Source organism: Bos indicus x Bos taurus, chromosome X, assembly GCF_003369695.1.
Source record: "Bos indicus x Bos taurus breed Angus x Brahman F1 hybrid chromosome X, Bos_hybrid_MaternalHap_v2.0, whole genome shotgun sequence".
NCBI lineage: Eukaryota > Metazoa > Chordata > Mammalia > Artiodactyla > Bovidae > Bos > Bos indicus x Bos taurus.
In genome coordinates, this window is record NC_040105.1 from 107,688,248 (window position 1) to 107,706,665 (window position 18,418).

Sequence of the window (18,418 nt, forward strand, 5' to 3'; positions counted from 1 at the left end):
TAACAGCGCACACACAACAGTTCTCCTTTTATTGGGGTCACACTTCATATATCGCTATGTCTGCTGGCTTTTTCACACCCACGTGCTCCAGAGTGGGTTCCAGGTGATGAGGTAGCCACGGCTCCAGAAGTGTTGCCTCCTACTCCACGGCCTTTGGTGGCTACAGATGGCTGCTGCAGCCAGCACCCTGACAGTGCCGAAGTCGCAGATTTAAGGAGGCTGGGACACTCCCTATGTGCTTGTCCATCCCACCCGACCAGCCCCATGGCAGTGGGTCCCCACGCATTGTCAACAGGGCACTGGAAGTCAGCGTTTGTTGCCATTTTGACATCACTTTTTGTCTAGTTTGAGTCTATGTTGTTCTAGTCATTCATGAGGAAGAAATGCTTTTGTATTGTGCTTATTTGATTGCTCTTAACGTGCATTCTCTTAACCAGGTAATGGAGCAGGGTGTGTGGAAGCAATGGGCAATGCCAACATGGAGGTCCTATCTGTCCATCTCCACCACCCAAACCCACGGTCGTGAGGGTCCAGGGGCCACCTGCTTCCCTCACAGGAGGAATCCACCCCCTTGTTTCAGAAGGGTGGTTGAAAACCTTCAGTCTCTCACATCCTGTGGGCCCCATGGGAGGTGGGTGCCCAGCCTGCAGGAAGAGAAGGTTCCAGACAGCAGTGGGTCCTGGCCGGCGCCCAGTCCCCAGCCAGCCCCAAAGCAGCTGCTTTGGGGCAGAGGTGGAACGTGTGTGAAGCTCCCACTACAGCCACTGTGCTGCCTAGGTGGGGGCCTCTGCCCGAGCCGCAGCAATGCTCCTGGGTTGTGGGGGGCAGTGAATGTCCACCTCGCACCACTCTGGGGTCTCCCCTTCCTTCAGCCCCCTTTCAGAGGAGGGAGCTGGTCAGAGAAGCACTCTGGTGTATATGTGTCATCATCTTAGAAGCACTAAACCAATCCCTACCCAGCCAGGAGCCACCACCCAGGATGCAAGTGGTCCAACAGAGCCACCCTTTCTTTTTCCTAGCCATGTGCGTCAGCCCCAGCAGCGGTGTCCAGCTGGAGATGAAGGGTCTGAGGCTCAACAGTCCCCGAGCCTGCAAGCACCTACCCCACTCCCAACTCCATTTTTCCTCACTACAGTTGTTACCTGCCTCTGCAGAGCACAGCAGTCACCATCACCCCAGGGAATAAGCCCTCCATCAGAGCTGCCAATCCCAGAGATGCCTGCCTTCAAACGCATCTGCCCTCATCTGTGGGCACCAGAAGATGACCCTGTGCTGGGCTGAACGGTGACCAACACAGATGCACACGTCCTGACCCCCAGAATGTGTGACTGTGATCTTACTTGGAAAAAGGGTCTTTGTAGATGCGATGAAAGCAAGCATCTGGAGACGAGGTCATCCTGGATGACTCAGGGCAGGGCGGGGGGGAGCTCCAAATCCAGTAAGTGTCCTTGAAAGAGAAGAAAAAGTGGAGGAGACCATGTAGAGACAGAGGCAGATGCTGGAAAGACACGTCCACCTGCCAAGGAACACTGAGGAAGACCACTGAGAGCTGGGAGAGAGGCCTCTAGAAGGAACAAAGCCTGCCCACACCTGGATTTCAGACTTAGGCCTCCTAAGTCACCTGCTCCAGGTCTAAGTCACCTGCTCCAGCAACAACAGGAAACTAATACACTCCCCCAAAATGGCAAGTGCTCTTGTAGAAAAGTTGCAGGATACAGTTTGAAAGAGCATCCATGAGCAGAGAACCTATCTGTGCCTTTAACACGTTCCTGAAGGACCATTTGCAACTGAACACTGGGCTTCAGGAAGTAGATCAGTCTACCCCTGCAGATGACAAGAAAGCCCCCAGCCCAGGCTTGTTTTCAGAACAGGATACTGGCTGGGCCTTCATCTAGCCAGACTGATATCCCAATCCTAGTCCGCCCTGGCACTGCCAGATAGCAGGGGTCCCGCACAAAACCCAGGGACAGGGATCTGTGTCATCCCATTTCCAACCAGGCAGCCCCCGGGGCACAGAGGGATGCTGGGCGCTGAGAAGGAAACCACAATTACAGGGTTGATGCCCACAGCGTTGACATCCTCGGAAATATCCAGATTCTTGCAAAACTGTAAGAGAGTTCTCTGGTGTTGGTACTCTGCCAGAGATGGTGAAGTGGCTTCTGTTGGCCAGGCTGGGGCATCTGGGGCTGGCATAGGGAACAGCATCACAGACTTTGGTGGCAGCGCTCCTGGGGAGGACCAGGGTGCATTGCAGCATCAGACAGCATGGGGCAAGTGTACCTGTGGCATGCACACCTCCTCAGACCAAGAGGTGGTGACAACACTAAATCCGAAGCTGTGCAGGATAAACAAAACAACAAGAGAACAGGCTCCAGTGCAAACACACCGGTACCAAGTCAGGAGGAAGAGATAACCATGGGTTACATCACACACGAAGAGTCCATCCCCCTAATGACCAAAGAGCTCTTGTAAGTCAAGGAATAAAAGACTAACTGCCCAGTAGAAAAATAGGTAAAAAAATCCAAGCAGGCCATTTATACCAGAACTGAAAAGGACCCTTCAAGCTCTGAAGAGATAAGTCAAGCTTACTCTTAACAGAGAGGAGCTCACCTTGTGGGATGGGCACAAGCCCCCCCGCCCCCGCCACTCTTGGACACCATCACCCGTGGCAGAGCTGTCGGGAGAGCAGGAAGCCACACCAGGGTAGGGGCCTCAGTGCTGTCTAGCCCTGGTGGATACTCAATGGTGCCACTTCGAAGGATCCAACCCAAGGTACGTATGAGAGATGCACAAAGATTTTGTACCACAGTGACAACCCCAATGTCCATTAGTAACAGACAGCATCAGTCCAATGTGCTGCAGCCGCCAAGGGAACAGCACCCAGCTTACAAGACCTGTGCCCTGGGCGCTGTGCCAGGTGGCTGGGAGGAAGGCTCTGCCCACCTCAGCCTGGGAAGCTGGTGTCCGGGAGCCCCAGCTGTGGCTCGTGACCTTCCCAGCACAGGTGGAAAAAGTGGGAACCCCAGAGCCAAGCAGCTCAGGCATACAGAACAAAACAAAAGAGCACAGTGGTGGGCCTCGCTGGGGCTCCGTGTTGCCCTAAGAGATGGGAACCCGTGGACGAGGGTGTGGAAGCATGGGGGCCTGCGGCTAGGTCTCGGGGTTCAGAGAGGGCACCCACTCTGTGTCAGCTGCCCCTAGTTCAGGCCCAGGCAGACAGGAGAGGAAAGCAGCAGAGAGCACTGTCCTGGGCTGCCTGGCGGCCTGCAGCCCTACTCGATGCACTCCATGACGTGTATCTGCAGGGTGTCTATGTCAGGAGCCTGATACTGACACTTGGGGCAGCAGAACTTGGGCGGCTCGTCAGGGGGGCTTCTCCTCTGGCTGGACGGGTTCAGGTGAAAGGAGTGATGAGCTGGGGAAAGAGATCAGGCACCAGTCGGGGTGGGCTTCATGTGTGTGTCCCCCTGCACAACTGTGGGGCAAGGCAAGGACCAACACCTGGGCTATAACCACCTGAGTCACCAAGGCTAGCATCTCCCTTTACGGCCCACCCCAGGGGTGGGGGTGTACTGATGGGGAGGAGGGGGCCACGTCCAGTTCCCTCTTCCCCATAGTACTGGGATCCATCGTGCCTCCTCCCACTGCTCGCTCACCTGGGCCAGGGGCTAAGGGGGGCTGGGAGACCTCAACGTGCCGCTTCCTCATGTCTTCAATCCTTTTGAGAAAAGAAAAGAAAGCATCCAATCAACACATCTGGGTCACGTCTCCAGCATGCGCGAGGCTGGGGGAAGGATGGGGTGCAAGGTGGGGAGGGGGAGGCCAGCCCCACCTTGACCCGACAGGCCCAGGACCCAGTGCCACTGCCTGTGGGGCCTGTGCTCCGACACCCACCTGGCTGACTCCTGACAGCTGGTCTTGAGCCTGCTGTATTCCCTCTGCAGCTGCTCCAGCTGTTCTTGCAGGAATTCCTTCTTCTCAGCCAGCTTCTCCCGGGCCTGCCTCTCGGCCTGGAAGTCTGCCTTGTAGATATCCGCCTGGCAAAACCAAGAGAGGAGCAGCGCGTGCTGTCCACCAGCCGCTCCATGCCAGGCCCAGGGAACGGTGTGGGGGGGACGGCAGAGCCCCTGAGCCCCTCAGCATGAAGACGGTCCCTGCCAGGGCGTTGCAAGTTCGAGGAACGTCTCAAGGGGCTCGGAGGCTTTCTGAGAGGCCACTGCCAAATGACACCAGACACATGGCAGGTCCCAGCCCTTGCATCCCAGCCTGCACCCCCGCAGGCCGGCCACAGGGGTGAGCCCTCACCTGGGCTTTTAGCACTGGGACAGTCTCCATCACAATCTTGTGCTGTTCCGCCTCCTCCTTCAGCTTGTCGATCACTTCCTGTTTGGCCACCAGGGCCTCCTCAGCCTGCTGGAGCTGCTGCTTGAGATCCTCCAGCTGCAGTCCCTAGATGTGGGGGACAGGGAGCTGATGGAGCCCCATCTGGCCCAGCCATGGAGGCCGGGCCATCCCCAGGCCGGCCGCTGCTCCTGGGGAGGAGGACCAAAAGGAACCAAAGACGGGGCATTGTGCAAGGCACGGGAAAGGCAGAGGAAGCCAGAGAGGACCGCTGGGGTCACCTGGCACAACCTCGCCCAGGCTGACATTCCATCCTGAGCTGTACAGTCCTCATCCAACCCTCCAAGGGACAGGGGCCAACCACTCCACACAGACTAGTCTCATGCCCTAGTGCTCCACTATGTGCCCACTAAGCCGAGTCTCATAGGTTCCCCCGTGACACCACCTCACAGACGCCCCACAACCCCCTTTCCTGCCCCCACCCCCAGCACACCCACAGAGACACACTCACACACACAGATGCACACACACAACACCCAGCCTTCCCTCTTGAGGTCAAAGGGCCACAGTTTTGTAACTAGCTCTTCATCATGTGACCCAGTTTCAGGTTTTACCCTTATAAGTCTCTTCCAAGTATGTTTCTGTTTAACTATATCCTTGAAATGTGATCACTAGAAACTACACTCAGGATAGGTCTGATGACGACCAATAAGCACAGGGCTCCCAGCCACCTTCAAGACTGATGTGGAAACATTCCCAGGGGACGCCTGGCAGGCGGGAGCAACCATGGAGACAAGTGTGACCCTACTTGGGGCAGAGCATCTGGAGGCCCCCCACTCCATCCACCATGGGCAGCAAACAACACAGCCCAAGCATCTCCACCTCCCCCCACCATCTGGCCTGACCCATCACTCCAGGGCCCTGACCAAGCTCTAGGGTGAATTGAGTATCCCTCTCCAAAGCCAGCTCTGTGAGTCTATTAAGGTAGGGCCTTGACTTCCAATATCCCGGATCTATCGGGGGGGATCAGCTCCCGGACTGCAGGGAGAGGAGCCAGGGGCAGGTCAGTCCCCAACACCCGGAGGACGCCTCTCCCATACTCACTCGGTTCCGCTCACTGCTCACCATGCTGCTCTTCACGTGATTGTCATACTCTTGGAAGAGCTGGTGATAGGCCACCTGCAGCTGGGCCAGCTTCCGCCTGAGGAAAAGAAACCACCTTGTCCTGATCCAGCCACAGCGTTCAACTCCACCCCCTTCCTTCCCCTCAAGGCCAAAGGCCAGAATGTGGCTTCCGAGGTGCCTCTGGGCCGTGCAGGCCACCAGCTCCGAGGCAAGCTTTGCTACCTAGTTCATATCCTTTTCCTCAAATCACGCGTTTTCAAAACAGTATAGAAAGCAATGTGTATCACAAAGCAGAGCTTTGGTCCAACTACACATTTCTGTGAGATTAGCTTTTCTTCATGTACTTCAATCAAAACATATCACAACAAAAACTAAATAACTTCAATCAAAACATATCACATCAAAAAAGAAAGAAAAATAAAAAACCTGTCACAACAGACTGACCACAGCAGCAGCGGACAGGAGAGTCCAGCAATTTTTAGTGAACCAGAGACAATAATGAATGAGATTTATAAAAATGTAATACAAGGTCAGTCTCGAAGTATTTATTCTGGAAGACATAGTTCTTTTTCACAAGAGTATGTATTTTTATGTGCAAAAAATAAAACTAAAAGACAGCTGTCCTGTCCCCTTCAAAAAAGTCAACTTCATGAAGAATCCAGAAAAGCAGGAGGACGGTTTGAGATGAAAGAAGACTCAAAAGACACCCCATCAAAGACAAAGCAGGATCCTCGACAGGACGCTGTGAACGTATGGGCCAGAGGGCGGAATTGGAATGTGGACGGGAGAGTGAAGGATGTCACCCTCTCCAGGACGCCTCGCTGGGGTGTAACGACAGTCAGGGGTAGTGTTGGGCTCCCCTCCACCGCATCCCACTCACTTCTCCTCCGAGGCGGCCTGCCGTTCCATGCGCAGGGCAGCTTCCATGCTTTCGTTCTGCAGAACAAGCTGGTCCACCTGCACGCTGTGCCGCTGTTCCAGTGCCTCCCGCTCGCTCTCCAGCTGCCGGGCCTTTTCGCTGGCCACCCGGGCCCTGTGAGGAAGTGGAGGTCACAGACAGGCCCGGGGGGAGGGGGCATCGGCCAGCCCAGCACCCCTGCCACATGGTGCAAGATGGACGCCATGGCGGGGGACCAGTCCTGGCACAGGGCGACGAAGGGGTAGGCCTCCAGGTGACCCTGGGGTGGGCGCTGGCTGGGGAGACAGGGACGACTGCAGGGCGTCTGGCTCAGGGCGGGTTTGGGCTGGGGACAGCCATCCAGGAAGGCTGTTCTGGGGGTAAAGGAGGTGGTCCCAGGGGAGAGGAGCCCCAGGAACTGCCCATGAGGTTATCACAGGCGGGTGCTGGGTGCGCTGGCCAGGGCCATCTAGTGGATGGGTCAGGAGGGACTGCAAGGAAAGGAAGCAGAGACAGCCAGCCTTGATAGAATTTCTAGAAGGTGGGGAGGGAGAAGTGAGAAATGGGGGGGGGGGCCTGAAAGGGGCACTGCTCCAGAGGCCACGCAGGCTCCACACCTACCCAAAGAGCCTCCTACTTGCCTGCCTGTGGGTATACAGCACTGATGGCCCAGCACCCCCCACCACCCCGGGTCTCCTATGTCTAAACAGCGCCCTGCACTCTGGGTCCAGGCTTCGGCCAGGCCACCGGCTGGATCGAGGCTTCCTCAGCCCCACTGCAGGGTGATGGCGGGGGGCTGCTGGAGATCAGCTCTGGTCCCAGCATCTCTCCATGCCTGGGCCAGTCTATCAGATGCAGATCCTATCTGTAAGCTGACAAAACCCAGCCCTGTCACTGCCATCATCGGATGGGACTGCCACCTGCCAGGGGCCTGATGGGAGACGCCTCCTGCCCTGAGCTGTCTAGCTCAGCATGTACGTGCTCAGCCAAGGGGGTAGGAGTGGAGGTGGGGTGATAGGAAAGCAGGGTGCCCAAGAGCCTATAACTGCTGGAATAACGGCCCTCCAGGGTCGTTAGAGGACCAAAGGCAGTTACAGAACTGCACTGACAGTGTCCCAACTCCAGCAGCTTCTTTTAGGTGCACAGAAAAAAACATAGGCAGAGAAGATACCAGAGTATCCTAAAAATTACATGTGCCTTTTCGCAATACGGAGTGACAGAGGCATGTCTGGGGAGACGGCAGGATGCAACAATCCCAGAGCCTATAGGCTTAGCCTTGAGTGGCCTCCCCCCTCGCCGTCCATTTCCTAGAGGGCAGCACGCTCACACACGCTTACCTCCTGCCTGTTCCCCCAGCCTCCTTCAGGAAGGCATCCGGGACACCGCCCGGGGCACCCTGACCACCTCCAGTGCTGCAAGGGCTAGGGCCACCCTGTAGCCCGAACCCATCAGTCTGGGGCATCTGCAGTAGAGCAGCATGAGAACCCCAGAAACATCCGTGCCCTTTGACCCAAAAACCTCACTTGCAGGAACCTCCCTCTGCAGAAGAGAGTAGCCAGAGGACCTAAGGATGCTGACTTCAGAAGGGCTGGCATGCAAGGCTGGCCCAGGGATGGTGCCCAGGCAGTAGGCTGCTGCGAGTCCTTGACATTGATGAGACAGTTTCTCTACGATAAGTGTGGTCTCTGTGCCTCAGCTGTTGGCACCACAGGGTGGTTTACAGGGCACACCGGCTTTCCTCTGGGAGTCGGGAAGTTTGGCATGTGCCTGGAAGCCATCAGCCCTCAATAATACTCATGGCACTGAGTCTCGAGTGGGCTCCCTAGGTCTCCAGGGGGGGCCTCTGTTGCTGCCTGTGAAGGAAGCATGCTGGGGGCCCCTCAAGGGAGGGAGAGAGGGAACCATAGGCGTGGCGGTCTTCACCCCTGACCCATGTCTTCTGCCCTTGGGGGTCCTGGTGTGTGCCCATTCCTTGTCATCAATCTCAGCTGCGAGGGCTTCCCTGCAGCCCATGGGCTTGCCCTTCCATGCCACCCCAGAAACACCCACTCAGTAAAGAAGCCAAACTCCGGCAGAAGGTCAGAGAGCCCACAGGTGCACTGGGACCCAGGTCCTGGATGCCCAGTACCCCCAGTCCTGTGTGTCCTGTCACAGAGGACATCTCTGGAGGCTCCCAAAGGGTCCTGTTCTCCTCAGGAGCCCTGGCAGTGGCCTCGGGCTGGGCTTGCCCTCCCTGCCACTTCACCTGCTCTCCAAAGCCTGGCGCTCCTTAGTGGCAGCCTCCAAGCGACTCTGGCTCTCTTGCAGCTCCCCCAGCAAGGACGTTACCTGGGCTTTCACTGAGGCCTTGTCCTCAGCCATCTGCTGCATGAAAAAAAAAGAGCCACTTTCTGTCAGCAGTGGTTTCTTGCCAGCTGCCTGCCCCTTGCACCCTCAAGTCCCCGGGGAAGCCTGGAAACACGGTGACAGGCCTCCTGAGGGCTGCCCTCAGCGGCCCCCCTCACCTAACCTCCACCTCTGGAAGCGTCTCCCCCTCATCCAGGCAACTGAAGCGGTGGAAAGAGATCCCGTCCCGTGAGCTCCCCATCCCAGGCCTTCCTCATCCCTGCAGATGGGGCAAAAGGAGAGGCAGGGACATGGGAGCTTCTCCACCTCTGAGACTCAGTGCCAAGGAAGGCAAGACTCAAACAGAGTGACAAAGATACACACTCCGCTCCACAGGCTCCAGGCCATTGGAAGGTGATGTGGACTGACACCGTTTCCAGAAGACTTGCACAAGCAACAAGATGCAAGAGTTGGCCCAACTCCCCTTTGCCCAGCTCCCTTCATCAAGCTGTCCAGACTCCAGTCCCGAGACCGTGGCCTGCTCAAGCCCAGGGTCAAGCCCCAGTCCTCGGCTTTCCCTGCCCCTCAGTACCAACCACCACGCAGACCTCCCAGCCAGGCCTTGGGGCCTGCACACACGCACTCATGCACTCACACATGTGCACCCAGCCCCGCCCACCATTCCTTCTCAAGGGCAGTCTCAGGCCCGTGACCCTCTCCATGTATACACATGTGAAGATGACCTGCTCTGTCTCAAGGCCTTCAGTACCCTCCACAGGCTAAGACTTTCCAGAGTCCTACCTCCAGGACAGACTTGTCTCTTGCAACCCAACTTAGCTATCTGACTGCCTAACTTCTCCACCTCGAAGCCTATGGTCACACCCTATGGATTAATGCCCACACTGCAACCCACCACTGGGCCCAGCCCGCTGAGAGCCCCTTGCTGAGCAGCTACAATAAGCTTGCCCAGGCTCCCAGTTCCACCCTTGTGGCTGTAGGAGTTCCCCAGGGCTGCCCAAAAGGACCACAAATTTGGCAGGTGGTTAGGATAACAGAAACAGATTGCTTTCTAGAGGCCAGGAGTCCAAGAGCAAGGTGTCAGCAGCGCTGGATCATTCTGAGGGCTTTGGGGGAGGATCAGCTCCAGGCCACTGCCTTGGCTTCTGGGGGTGGCCAGAGGTCCTTGGTATTCACCAGCTGTAGCTGCATCACTCCATCTCTGCCTCCATCATCACGTGACCATCTTCCCTGTATGTCTGTTTCTCTTCTAAGGACACCAGTCATTGGATTTAAACCCATCCTCAGCCACTGTGACCTCACCTTAACTTGGTTATATCTGCAAAGACCTCATGTTTAACTAAGGTACTAGGTTACTGAGGTACTAGGAGTCAGGATATGGACATTTTTGGGGGGTAACATAACAATCCATAATATCCCCCACACTTCAGAGGAATCCACATAGCACAGCCCCCTCCCCCAGTTCCTGTCACACTCAGGATCAAAGCCTGAATCCTTCCACTGGCTTACTAATCCCACATGACTAGTCCCCACCATGACTACCTCCTCAGCCCCTCTCCATTCTGCCCCAGCTATGCTTGCCTCTTTAGTCTTCCCTGAACATTACAGGTATGCTTCTGCCTCAGGACCTTTGCACATACTTTCCTCTCCTCTAAAACAGTCTTTCCCCAGAAATCCATATGGCTCATGTCCTCACTGTCTTCCAGGCTTACTCGGTGGCAACTCAGTGAGACCTTCCCCATCTAAGAGTGCGAATAGCCCATACCACCTGTCCTGTTAGATGAATATCTCCACTTGGATATCTAGTCATCCTCTCAAAACTAACCTCAGTAAAACTATACTCCTGATCATACCCAGAAGCCAGTTCCACTCAAGGCCTTCCTTGTTACCAGTAGATGACTAACCCATGCTGTAGTTGGTAGGACAAAACCTTCAAGTCCTTCTTGAGTCCCATCTGCCTCTCACAACTCACATCAGATCCATCAGGAAATCCTGTCAAGATGTATCTTAGAATCTATTTGATGACACTTAGCAGGTAATGGTACTATTTTATGTGTGACAGTGCTGCTGTGGTTATGTTTCTTTCAAAGTCATTTCTTAGAGATCCACATGGAACTTTCTATGGAAAAAATCACAGTGTCTGGAATTTGGTTCTAAAAAATGGGTGAACTCCTAGGTATCTACCTGAAAGAAATGAAGACTCATGTTGGCACAGAAATGTTCATAGCAGCATTACTCCTAACAGCCAGAGTAGAAATGACCCAGATGTCCATCAAATGAAGACTGGATAAAAAAAAAAAATGTAGTCTCTCTCTATACTGGAATATCATCCAGCCATAAAGTGAAATGAAGTATCTGGACAAACTACAGCATGGATGAACCTCAAAAACATGATGCTGAGAGAAAATAGCCAGACACAAGAGCCACACATTGCAGGATTCCACTCACAGGAGATGTGCAGGTACCTGGGGCTTGGGGGGATGGGACTGCAGAGTGACAGCTCATGGGGACACAATTTCTTCCTGGGGTTTCTTCTTGCGGTTTTGGAACTACATAAAGGAAAGAGATGGTTGGCCAACTCTAAGACTATACTAAAAACAATTGAATTCTACACTTCCAAAGGGCGAATTTTATGGTATTTGTGTTTTAGTATGGTTTCTCCATGGTTAACATCTTACCCCTATCACCTGCTGTCCATGTGCAAGAGTTTCTCTTATGTATATACCTGGGGTACAACTGACAAGGTGAGAGTGACCTGAACTTTCAACTTGAAGAAAAAATGCCAGATGGTTTTTCAAAGCAGTGTCACCAATTGATGCTTCCAGCAGCAACATGAAGCCACGGCCTCTCCAATACCCACTACTGTCAGACTTGTCAGCTAGCAATAGGGCTTTGGCAGTGGCTCTGATCGCTACTGTGAAGCCAGCATCCCATCCCGTGAGTACAGGGCAGGCGGATGCTCTGCAGGCATTCTGAGAACCGCAGCCTTCTCCTTCTCCCTTCTGCACTGGTTCAGGGTGGTAGTGGCTTTACTGGTGGCCCCAAAGTGGTATGGCCACGGCCTAACCCACAGTTAGGCCTAACCTGAGCACCGAAGAATTGATGCTTTTGAACTAGATGTTGAAGAAGACTCTTGAGAGTCCCTTGGACTGGAAGGAGATCCAACCAGTCCAGCTTAAAGGAAATCAGTCCTGAATGTTCACTGCAAGGACTGATGTTGAAGCTGAAACTCCAATCCTTTGGCCACCTGATATGAAGAGCTGACTCACTGGAAAAGACCCTGATGCTGGGAAAGATTGAAGACAGAAAGAGACGGGATGACAGAGGATGAGATGGTTGGATGGCATCACTGACTCAATGGACATGAGTTTTGAGTAAACTTCGGGAGTTGGTAATGGACGGGGAGGCCTGGCATGCTGCAGTCCATGGGGTTGCATGCTGCTGCTAAGTCACTTCAGTCGTATCAGATTCTGTGCGACCCCACAGACGGCAGCCCACCAGGCTCCCCCGGTTGCATAGAGTCGGAAACAACTGAGTGACTGAACTAAACTGAACTAACCCGCAGTACGTGTCAATGGCATCTGACCTAGAGACACGGTCACTGCAGATGTGGTGGTGTGAAGATGAGGTCATACTGGAGGAGAGCGGGCCTCTGATCCAGTGACTCCTGAGAACTACAAAAGACTTGGACAATTGAGCAAGCTCTACTGTGACTTCTTGCAGCCAAAGGTCACAACCCTGGGCCGACTCAGCTCCCTTTTCAGTTCCCATCTGAGAAAACAAGGCTGGCAAAAGAATGTACAGTTTGTTCCAGCCAACATTTGACTGAGCATCCCCTTTCTCCAAGTCTTTCCTAAGAAGGCTCCCGACATGTGAACCCCTGCTGCTACTGCTAAGTCGCTTTAGTCATGTCCGACTCTGTGCGACCCCATAGACGGCAGCCCACCAGGCCCCACCATCCCTGGGATTCTCTAGGCAAGAACACTGGAGTGAGTTGCCATTTCCTCCTCCAATGCATGAAAGTGAAAAGTGAAAGTGAAGTTGCTCAGTCGTGTCTGACTCTTAGTGACCCCATGGACTGCAGCCTACCAGGCTCCTCCGTCCATGGGATTTTCCAGGCAAGAGTACTGGAGTGGGGTGCCATTGCCTTCTCTATCCCTTTGAGATGTCCGTGTACCTCCAACAACCCAGGAGAGACTTTCTAGGGGACCTGAGAGTCATTCCTTTGAAATGGGATCCTCAGGAAGGACAGGGCCTGAGTCTACCCATCTCTGAGTAGGATGGAATCGTAACATCCAAGAACTGACCCCGGGGACAGACGCTGCTGACCTCACCACGTTGACCCTGACCAACCCGCTGTGGGTTTTCACTGGAGACCCTGCTCGCTGAACCCACCTCACTCTCCCTTCAAATCACTGGCACCCCTGTGCCAATCAGAAGGGTGCCCGGCACTTTTGCCTGCTGACAGTGGTTACCAAACAAAACCGGTTCCCACCCCTTTACCTAAAGGCCAGTTTAACTGCTCTTTGACACTTGTGTCTTCATAAGATGAGGAAAGATGCCCAGACACCCAGGGAGAAGGCCACGTGACAGTATGTTTGCAAACCACGGAACACTGAGTCCTCCCTGAGGCTAGGAGACAGGCTTGGACCAGATCCTGCCCTCAGAAAGAACCGACCCTGTCCACGCCTAGATCATGGACTTCCGGCCTCCATGACTGGCAGACCACACGTTTCTGTGGCTTCCAACTACCCTGTTTGTGGTACTCTGTTACAGCAGCCCCGGGAACCTGAGACACTCCCCAAGGGCCCCGCCAGGCTGTCTACGCTGCCAGCAGCATGATTTCTGGCTGGACCCTGGGCCACATGTACCAGCTTGATCTCCGGGGCCCAGAAATCAAGTACCTAAGGGGAGCCGTACAGGCGCCCCAGGCCTCCAGGAATGACTCCCCCACAAGCCCCCAGAGGGCACACTGTCATGCATGGCTCCGTCTCTCCTGGACTTGCCCTCCATCCCTTTATCTTTACTGATTTTAACCCGTATCCCAGCCAACGGCTCACCCTAATGCCATAACTGGGAGGACAACAGCTTTCCCCAACTCCAGGAGCCCCCCACCCCGGCGTTCCCAGGCAGGCAGCCATGTCTTTACCTGCTGGCACGTCTTCAGGCGCTCCACCTCCTTCAGGGCCTGCTCCCTCTGCTGGCGCAGTTCACGCTTCTCCAGGCTCAGCCTCACCACCAAGTCCCGGGCCTCCTGGAACTTCTGCATGAGGAAGGCCTTCTCCTCCCTCTGGTTGCCCTGGAAACGCTGCAGCTCCTCACAGCGCTCGCGCAGCATCTGGTTGCTCTGGCGGATGGCGTCTGCAGAGATGGCTGGGGCCAGATAAGCCCAGGGCCCACGGCCCCCCACCGCCCCGAGGACTCCCCAACTGGGACAGCTTCCCAATGCTCCCTCATTTCGCCAATCACTTTCAAGGTCAGCTGCACAAATGACAAGCCCCCAGTGTCCACGAGAGCTTCACTTAAAAATACGTGTCAGGGAGTCCCTAGTGGCCTTGTGGTTGGGACCCAGTGCTTTCACTGCCCTGGCCCGGGTTCAATTCCTGGTCAGGGAACCGAGGTCCCACAAGCCGCACAGTGTGGCAAAAAACAAAAAACATGTCAAATGTCAGTTTCTTTGTTCTTTGTAAGTGACTCTGGAACTCATCTGCCTTTTGCGTGGGTCAGAGCAGGCCCCTGGGTCACTGCCTTCGGGATCAGACTGGGGGCAAACTTCCCTGAGCTCTGCTGGCCCCAGACTGAGGGGGGTCTGGGGGGGCAGGGCCAGAAGTCTGGGAGCAAGCGAGTTCTCTGAGCCTCGCCATCCTCGTGTACACGTTCAATGGGGACAAGCATCCCCATCTCAGAGACAGGACGGGTAACATGGAAAAGCAGCCAAAGTGCCTGGTGCACGAGACAGCTTCAAGAACCACTTTGTCCTCCTCTTCCCGGGCAGTCAGCAAGGGCTGAGGAAAGGAGAGCCACCCACCCAGGACACCCCCAAGCAGCAGCCCACCACTGGTACTGACAAAACCGATCCATGGCCTGTAAAGGTGCTAGCCACCACAGAACTGGATTAGAGGGGGCCCCCTCTCTGTTCAGAACCCCCAACGAGCTAAATAGGCCTATTGATGGAACATTCTTTCGCTAGAACCACAATGGCCCCTGAGCCTGGCTCCAGAGTCACCTTCTATGCACCACAGTCCCCGTAAGACTCCAGCCCTGCAAGGAACGACTGATCTGAGACAGGGCTTCCTGCCTCAAGCCCACGGTGCCCCCACCAGCCCCCACTGTCCTGGGGATGAGCTCAGACCACACATGTGGAGAGCGAGCTGTCGCCCTGCCCCAAACTTGGCTGCCAGCTCAACGTGGCCCCAACACAGAAACATATTTAACGACACCTGGGGGATATTGTTGGTTGTCATACCTGGAGGGGGTACGATTGAAAGGCTCATGCTCCACCCACAGTGGCCCGGACGTCCCTTCCCCAAAGCCGCCCACGGGCCCTTTCTAGGAAGCCCCTGCCTAGCCCAGAGCAGACCACACCCCTTTCTGGAGCAGGTCATGCCCCTTCCAGATAGCCACGCCCTTCCTCAGATAGCCACGCCCCTTTCCAGGATACTGTTTGAGGCTTCTGTCCATGGGGTTGCAGAGAGTCAGACACACGACTGAGTGACTGAATGACAATGGCTGATCAGTACGGAGACACAGGGGCCTGGCGGCATTGGCCCGACAGGGACAACCCAAAAAGATCACCTCAGCTCCAGAGCTCCTTGGAGGGAGGGCAGCCCAGCTTCTCCCTCTGCCTGCCCCTTCTTCTTCACTGCCCTGCCCTGCCCTTCCCATCCCCTCCCCTCCCCAGTGTTGGTCCTAACTCTAAACATTCTGGATGGCACTCTGTAGCTGTGAGTCACTTCCAGAGAACCCCACAGGAAACGAAGGAAGGAGGCTGGCTGAGCCAGAGCCACCAACTGGCTCTCGAACGCCTGCCCACCCCAGTCCCAGAAAACACAGAGGCACTGGGTGAGTGGGGTCAATTCCCCCAGCAGGGCCTGCTCCCCAGACATTTGACTCTGCCCGCCCGCTGTCGCCCTCACCTCGGAGCTCTTGATTCTCCTCCAGACAGCGCTGGAAGGTCTCAGGGGTGCCCTGCTCTGAAGGCACGTGGAGCATGGCTGGCTTCCCCAGAGAAGACTCTTCACCCAGCATGTCCTGGTCCCCTGCCGGACTGCCACTCGGCTGCACCATCTCACACAGTGGACTCTTCCAGGGGGGCCTGCTCATCCAACACGTCAGGGCCTGAAAGAGAGTTAGCAGGGGGAGGATATGAAGAGACCTATGCAGAATTCTCCTACCCTGCAGGACGAGGAGTCCTGGCGTCACACTTCAAGCAGAATGATGAGCATGCTGGCAAGTGGAAAGAGATGTTAACATGGGCTTTCTGGTCTAAGAGGTAGCACATAGTCACCTTCCTAAGGGAGGTACAGGCTCTTCTGTGGGGCTTGGAAAGGTCATGGTTCAGCACTGCTTGTAAACTCTAAATTGAAGTTAAGAACGTCACCAGAGAGGAGAAATCACATAGAAAATTAGTTTTGGAGGGATGTGTCAGTGTGCTGGGAATCCTACCCCACACACACACACTTCCAAGCATGAGTGGAGGTGAGTGGCCCCTCACCTAGTATAGTGAGTTGAATGATGACCCCCAATAAGGTATGCCCATGTGACATGCCTTATGACACCCAGAACCTGTGACTGTTAACTGTGGAAAAGGTTCTTTGCAGATGCGATAAAATTAAGGATCTGGAGATAAGATAATCCTGGATGAGAAAGGCCCTAAATCCAACAAGTGTCCTTATGAGACACAAAAGAGGAGAGACACAGACACAGAGGAGACGCCATGTGAAAATAGAGGCAGAAACAGGAGGGATGTGGTCACAAGCCCAGGGACACCTGAAGCTCCCACAGGCTGGACGAAGCCCAAAGGACCCTGCCCTGGAGCCTCCGAAGGAAGCACAGCCTTACCAACACCTTGACCTCAGGCTCTTGGTCTCCAGAGCCAGGAAAGGATAAACTTCAGTTGTTTTAAACCCTCGCCCCCACTTGTGGCTATCTCTTACAGCAACCCTAGGAAATCCATACACCAAGTAAGAGGGTCTTCACAGAGATCACTCTGAGCCTGGTGAGTGTTCTTTGGAACTGAGGGGCTGAAGTGGATCATCCAGCATTTGATGTGTACTGAGACATCTGAAAGCAGGGCCTGGGCTCACAGATGAAGGCAGGGAGACAGAGAAAGGCTGAGCCATTTGTGTTCTCTTGTTACCTGGAGTACAGAAAGGGAGTCTACACTAGACAGCATCAACCTGGAGCCCTTTTAAGTCCTGCCCAAGAAGACTGGCTACATGAAGAGGAAGCTAATCCCAAGAGAAGTTTCCAGGAGTAGGGCCTGAGCTGCATCAATAGACTTGAACACCCTACTAACCCATTAGCAGTATCTGATGGATCACTGATCCCTGATTCCAGAACAGCCCACTCTCCTGGTTTCCCGCCTACCTCACTGGCTGCTCCCTCTCAGGCTCTTTCACTGGCCCATCCTCATCAACCCAGCCCTTCATGTGGTCGTGCCCTAGGGCTCTGTCCTGGGACCTTTTCTCTAATTTCAGTCACTCTAGTACTAATTCCATCCAGACTCAAAACTGTAGCCCTCATCTTAATGCTAATGATGCCCCAAATCAGAACTCTTTCCTGAACTCCCAACTCACACATCAAATTCCAGATCTCCACTTGGATATCCAGTCATCCTTTCAAAACTAACTTCGGTAAAACTACACTCCTGATCATCCCCAGAGGCCAGTTCCATTCATGGCCTTCCTTGTTACCAGTAGATGGCTAACCCATGCTCTAGTTGGCAGGACAAAACCTTCAAGTCCTTCTTGAATCACATCTGTCTCACAGCTCACGTCACTGAGCTCATCTCACAGCTCATTCCTGCTCAGGATTCAGCAGGAAATCCTGTCAAGATGTATCTTAGAGTCCATTTGATGACACTTAGCAGGTAATGGTACTATTTTACATGTGATAGTGCTGGTGTGGTTATGTTTCTTTCAAAGTCATTTCTTAGAGATGCACACGGAAATTTTTATGAAAGAAATCACACGGCGTCTGGGATTTGGTTCTAAATAATGGGTGAACTGCTAGGTATCTACCTGAAAGAAATGAAAACTCATGTCCACACAGGAATGTTCGTAGCAGCATTACTCTGAACAGCCACAGTGAAAATGACCCAGATGTTTATCAACTGATGAATAGACAAAATCTAGTACATTCCCATGCTGCAACATTATGCTAATAAAAAGAAACAACTCACAAAAGACCACATATTATGATTCCATTTACATGAAATGTCCAGAATAGGTAAATACATAGAGACAGAAAGACTAGTGGATGCTTAGAGCAGGGGTAGATGGGGTGGTGAGAGTGATGGCTGAAGTTCATGGGGTTTCTTTTTGGAGCGATGAAAATGTTCTGGAATTAATGGTGATGGTTATGCAAGTCTGTGAATGCACTGAAAAACCAGTGAACTGTATACTTTAAATGGGTGATTTGTGAGGTATGTGAATTAATTAAAAATATCCACGAGTTCATAACTGTTGAAGCTGGGAAGTGAGTACATTG

At 54.1% G+C, this 18,418-nt stretch overlaps 1 protein-coding gene across 7 annotated transcripts in view; it reads right to left on the reverse strand.

Moving 5' to 3' along the window:
* IKBKG (inhibitor of nuclear factor kappa B kinase subunit gamma) overlaps positions 1-18,418 on the reverse strand; it is a 24,893-nt gene continuing 6,475 nt past the window's right edge. For 3 of the 7 annotated variants that reach the window (XM_027535014.1, XM_027535012.1, XM_027535015.1), the window contains exons 2-10: positions 15,844-16,045; positions 13,857-14,068; positions 8,610-8,728; positions 6,347-6,499; positions 5,446-5,542; positions 4,306-4,449; positions 3,895-4,037; positions 3,657-3,718; positions 9-3,415 (exon numbers count right to left, since the gene is read on the reverse strand). In XM_027535014.1, the coding sequence (XP_027390815.1) occupies positions 3,273-3,415; positions 3,657-3,718; positions 3,895-4,037; positions 4,306-4,449; positions 5,446-5,542; positions 6,347-6,499; positions 8,610-8,728; positions 13,857-14,068; positions 15,844-16,030 (1,260 nt within the window). In that variant the 5' untranslated portion in view covers positions 16,031-16,045 and the 3' untranslated portion in view covers positions 9-3,272. Of the gene's footprint in view, positions 3,416-3,656; positions 3,719-3,894; positions 4,038-4,305; positions 4,450-5,445; positions 5,543-6,346; positions 6,500-8,609; positions 8,729-13,856; positions 14,069-15,843; positions 16,046-18,418 lie in introns of those variants that run through there. The other 4 variants (XM_027535011.1, XM_027535010.1, XM_027535016.1 and 1 more) reach the window with 4 other exon arrangements.